Source organism: Notothenia coriiceps, unplaced genomic scaffold (genome assembly GCF_000735185.1).
Source record: "Notothenia coriiceps isolate Sejong01 unplaced genomic scaffold, NC01 NC01_scaffold00000339, whole genome shotgun sequence".
NCBI lineage: Eukaryota > Metazoa > Chordata > Actinopteri > Perciformes > Nototheniidae > Notothenia > Notothenia coriiceps.
The window spans coordinates 397911-402182 of record NW_011333040.1 but is presented as its reverse complement, the minus strand read 5'-3'; the positions used below and the strand labels follow the sequence as shown (position 1 = coordinate 402182).

General features: G+C 44.2%; 1 protein-coding gene across 1 annotated transcript in view; it reads right to left on the bottom strand.

The window, feature by feature from the left end:
• The window catches only part of LOC104949722 (TGF-beta receptor type-2-like), a 23138-nt gene extending 22548 nt beyond the window's left edge, over positions 1–590 (bottom strand). Inside the window, exon 1 of the mRNA XM_010776130.1 lies at positions 548–590. Within this exon, the coding sequence (XP_010774432.1) occupies positions 548–590 (43 nt within the window). The remainder of the gene's footprint in view (positions 1–547) is intronic.
• Positions 591–4272: the final 3682 nt, after the last annotated feature.

Here is a 4272-nt window from a genome sequence, read left to right as displayed (position 1 = left end):
CTGCACCGTTTACCAGGCTTTGAGAACACTTTAATGATCAATACTTATCATATATATTATTCTGAAATGGACCAATCTGCACAATGACTATTGGTACTTTAAGTATATGTTGATGCTAATGCTTTTGTACTCTTAACATTTTGACTGCAGGACTTGTACTTGTAACAGAGTATTCCTATTCTGTGGTAGTTCTGCTTTTACTTAAGTAACAGATCTGAGTACTTCTTCCACCTCTGCTTTTGGTGACTGTTGTTCAGCATAGCACTCCTATAAGGTGACACTGTGTTTTCAGTTTCCATGACCTATGTGCAGTATCATGTATTGATTATATGTCGCTGCATGACCCCTGTATTAAAAGTTGTTTACCATCTTTCACTGTGGAGTTTCCACTCTGGTGAATGTTTATTAATAACTTGCTTTTATCCAGACTGGTATCATATTCTGGTGGGGCATGGAGGAATCCTGCCACAGGGAGGTTGGTGACCCTGACTGAAGGGAACATCACATCCACTCTTTGTCTTTACACTGCTGCATAAACAAGACTTACATCTCTCCAGCACTCCAACATCTCCCTGTTTCTGTGTCTCCATCTCAAATGTTTTGCTTGCCTCACACTGCCTTCTTGTTGGGCTGCTTGAGTCATGTCTCTAAAGCTGTGTGACTCGATGACTGGTGTCTGCAAGCCAAGATTCCACAGTTCGTGAGGAAATATAAAAATAAGATTGAGATCTAGGAACATGCACAGAGACACTTTTTCCTACATCGTTCCGTATACCTCTCCTCCTCTTCCTCTTTGTCACTGTATCAAGAAGACATGTTAATAAATGTTCTCTTTATTAGTATCTCTTGTTCTTCTTTTCCTTCATCGGAATATCATCAAAAATCCCCACATCGTGTCATGAGGAAGATATCGTTCCTCATGAAGGATATCAGAATAACCTATTAAATGACTTGGAGCGTGTGACTAAATGAATCCATGTCAGAAATAAATCATTTAGATCTTAATCTTATGATCATTGGCTGCCTGGAAGCATGCCGTAAAAACAATGCATACGCACCAAGCATGTTACCATGACAGGGCAGTATTTACTATCAGTGCCTCCCTTTCCAATTAAACTAGTTCCCAAAGCACTTGTGTGACTAACACTGACTGAGAGGCGTTGTTAGTCTACTCCTAATCATCTGGACATCTGTCTGAATGTGTGTCACTGAGGCCCAGCTCTCTTAGAATGAGAGCACATGACTCCATTTAGATCAAATCCTAATAGAAAACAATGCAGATAAGCTGTAACAGACAAGATTAACACCTCAACTCTGTCCAGGCCTTATACAGAATTAACTTATCAGGTTCACACAGAATAGATACCTTCCTCCTTGATGGAGATAACATTAGTACAAAAATGTAAACATTTCAGCAAACTAAAAAGTGCACCATTACCTTTTAGTGTTTTTCCAAAAGCTTGGAATAGTGCAAAACAGTTTTACTCTTTTCTGCAGTGTATCATTAAAAGTGAAACATGACAAATATCAATGGAACAGAGGTAGTAGATAAATTAAAGGGGCCTATTATGCTTTTTGGGGTTTTTCCCTTTCCTGTAGTGTTATAGTTTTTTGTGCATGTAAACGGTCTGCAAAGGCTAACATCCCCTGTGATCCCTCCAGAGGGAGTTTCTCTCCCACACACTCCACTTCAGATTTATGCAAAAGTATGTAAACATATTACAGTAGAGGCACAAAATACAGATATGTACCAAAAAATAGCATAATATGTCTTCTTTAAAGGTCCCATGTCATGCTTTTCCGGTTATTACCCGTCCCCTTGTGTGTTATGAAGGTTTTTCTGCATGTAAACGGTGTGCAGAGTCCAAAGGCACACAGGGGGATAGGCATGGAATGACGAAACATTCATCGGTTTCAAAGCGTAATCTGTGTTGAGTCCTTAACGCTAATTCTTAGAGACTTATTCCGTGGACCACCGGTGCGCAATGCTGACATTGTTTCACTACCTAACCGCGGTTTCAAAGGTCCGTAGCCTACGCATTCTGACTTTTACTCCGGGAAGTTTCGCTCTAATTAATTAAAATACAAATCAGTAACTATCGATTTTGAACTCCAGTTTCTAACGACGTTGTGAGGTAGAGAGCCGGGCAACGGAAACCCGTTATATCATAACTATTACCCGGACCCACCTCACCGGAGGTTAGATCCGCGACTCGTGCATCAAAGACCAGTGTGCTGTGTGTGTTGTGTGTGTGTGTGTGTGTGTGGTGTGGTGTGTGTGTGTGTGTGTGTGTGTGTGTGTGGTGTGTGTGGTTGTGTGTGTGTGATGTGTGTGTGTGTGTGTAGTGTGTGTGTGTGTGTGTGTGTTGTGTGTGCGTGTGTGTGGTGTGTGTGTGTGTGTGTGTGTCGGGACCTCCCAACACCGCAACGACAAGAAGGCAGGGGTAAAACTCCTGCGTACGTCCTTCGAGGACCCAGCAACACATAACGCTTGGCGACGGGTACGAGAATAAGTAGAAGTGTACGCGAGTGTAACAGAGGGGTCGTAATGTAGCAACAAAGGTACCACACAGAGTAGCATTGCCATCATCACACAACCCGGAGACGCCCAAATAACGAACCTCGTCGACGTGTGGAAAACCTTAGGTTAGCACAGACTCGTACTCACCGCGCACAAACGGACCATTGGTTTTCACACAGATTGTTGACCAAGTAGCACCGCCCTCGGCCCCGCTTGTAACAGGGCTAGGGTGTCTCTTTCTGTGGATTGTCCCTAAACAGAACCAAAATTTACGCCAGACCCGGGTCCCTCGGCAAACCTCCAATTAGTAACAGGGCTTCGGTTGCCAGAACTATTTGGAGACCCTGGTTCTCCCGTTATAAAAACCCCCTAGAGACCCGACATCGAATTTTCTGAGTAGACTCGGCTCTCTGACAGGAGGATGCACTCGTCATTGGTGAATACGCCGGGGGCCCAACTAAGCCATAGTTTAGTCTAATCGTCTGATCTCTACACTCTTAATCCTCGTGCTTACACAGTGGTGTGGCCTAATACGAATGTCCGGATAAGGTTGTAATGTTCGTCGCGCTGGCACTTATTTTTTCTAAACTCTCGTCTCGACTCACAATTAGTTTCGTAGTTTCGGGTTAAAGAAGGAAATAAATAAAGATTAGATTTGTACCTACTGGACGTAGCGTATGGAATGGCACGTATGGTCCTAAGACGGAAGATTGTCATAACATAAATCTAACAGTAACTACTTAATTACAAACGACTAGACTTTATGTGACAAAGTACGTGTGTCTTGTCGGCCATAGTTAAATTTAAGTTGGTCGTCCGAACCGGTTACTCGTCAAGATCAATAATACTCTTAAACTTACATGTATACCAAACCGAAAAGAGACTTAGAAATCTGCCCTTCTCGTAAGCTCTGTTCTGTGCGCGGGAATGGTGAGGAGTCATTTGGAAATATTGTATTTCATTTCTCTATCCTCGGACTTGGCATTACGCTAAGTGGCTAGGAGTACGTGAGAATGGTTCCAGGGTCGTACCGGTCAAAGGTGACTAGTATTAAGGTAACGACAGTCCATATGATCTTGATCTTTTCTTCATGGACACGTTAAAAGGTTTGAGTGTACAAAGCGGTATGGTCGTAGAGACATTTCATACCATAAGTCGGTCATAAGGTGAAATAGGTGATTTGCCGAGCCGACGTCGAGGGCGGAGTACAACTCGGGTCACGACGTAGATTACCAGCGCATGCGTTAGGCGCACGTCGAGGCCACCCTCACACTCCAAAGGAACAAATCGGCTATGTGTCGGTTTGAGTTGGTTGCAGTGTCGGCGCTCTTATTTTTGTTATTTCACACCGAACTATACTCAATTCTTTTTCCAAATCATCCTACCTATTTGCGACACTCTCCTACCCAGACGTCTCTCTTAACAGCGGGCGACTACAGGTTGACAGGACAATAGTCGGACGTCGGTCCCTCCCTCCTCTAGTCGTCTCGACGTACGTGACTCACACCACCACCTAACCAGATAAACCTGGATTTAGTCGCCCCCCCCCGGAATTTGGGCAATTGCGCGAGGGCCTGCATTGACATTGCCGAGGGTGCGCTGCATTGCATTGCGCGAGGTGCCTAACCGGGGTAAATCAAGGCCGCATGCACGAAAGCATTCGTTTTACCGAGCACCACTGCAAAAAGTAGTTGCTGCGCAAAACCCCTCCATAAAAGACACAATCGTCAGAAAATGAGCGGATGTCCGCA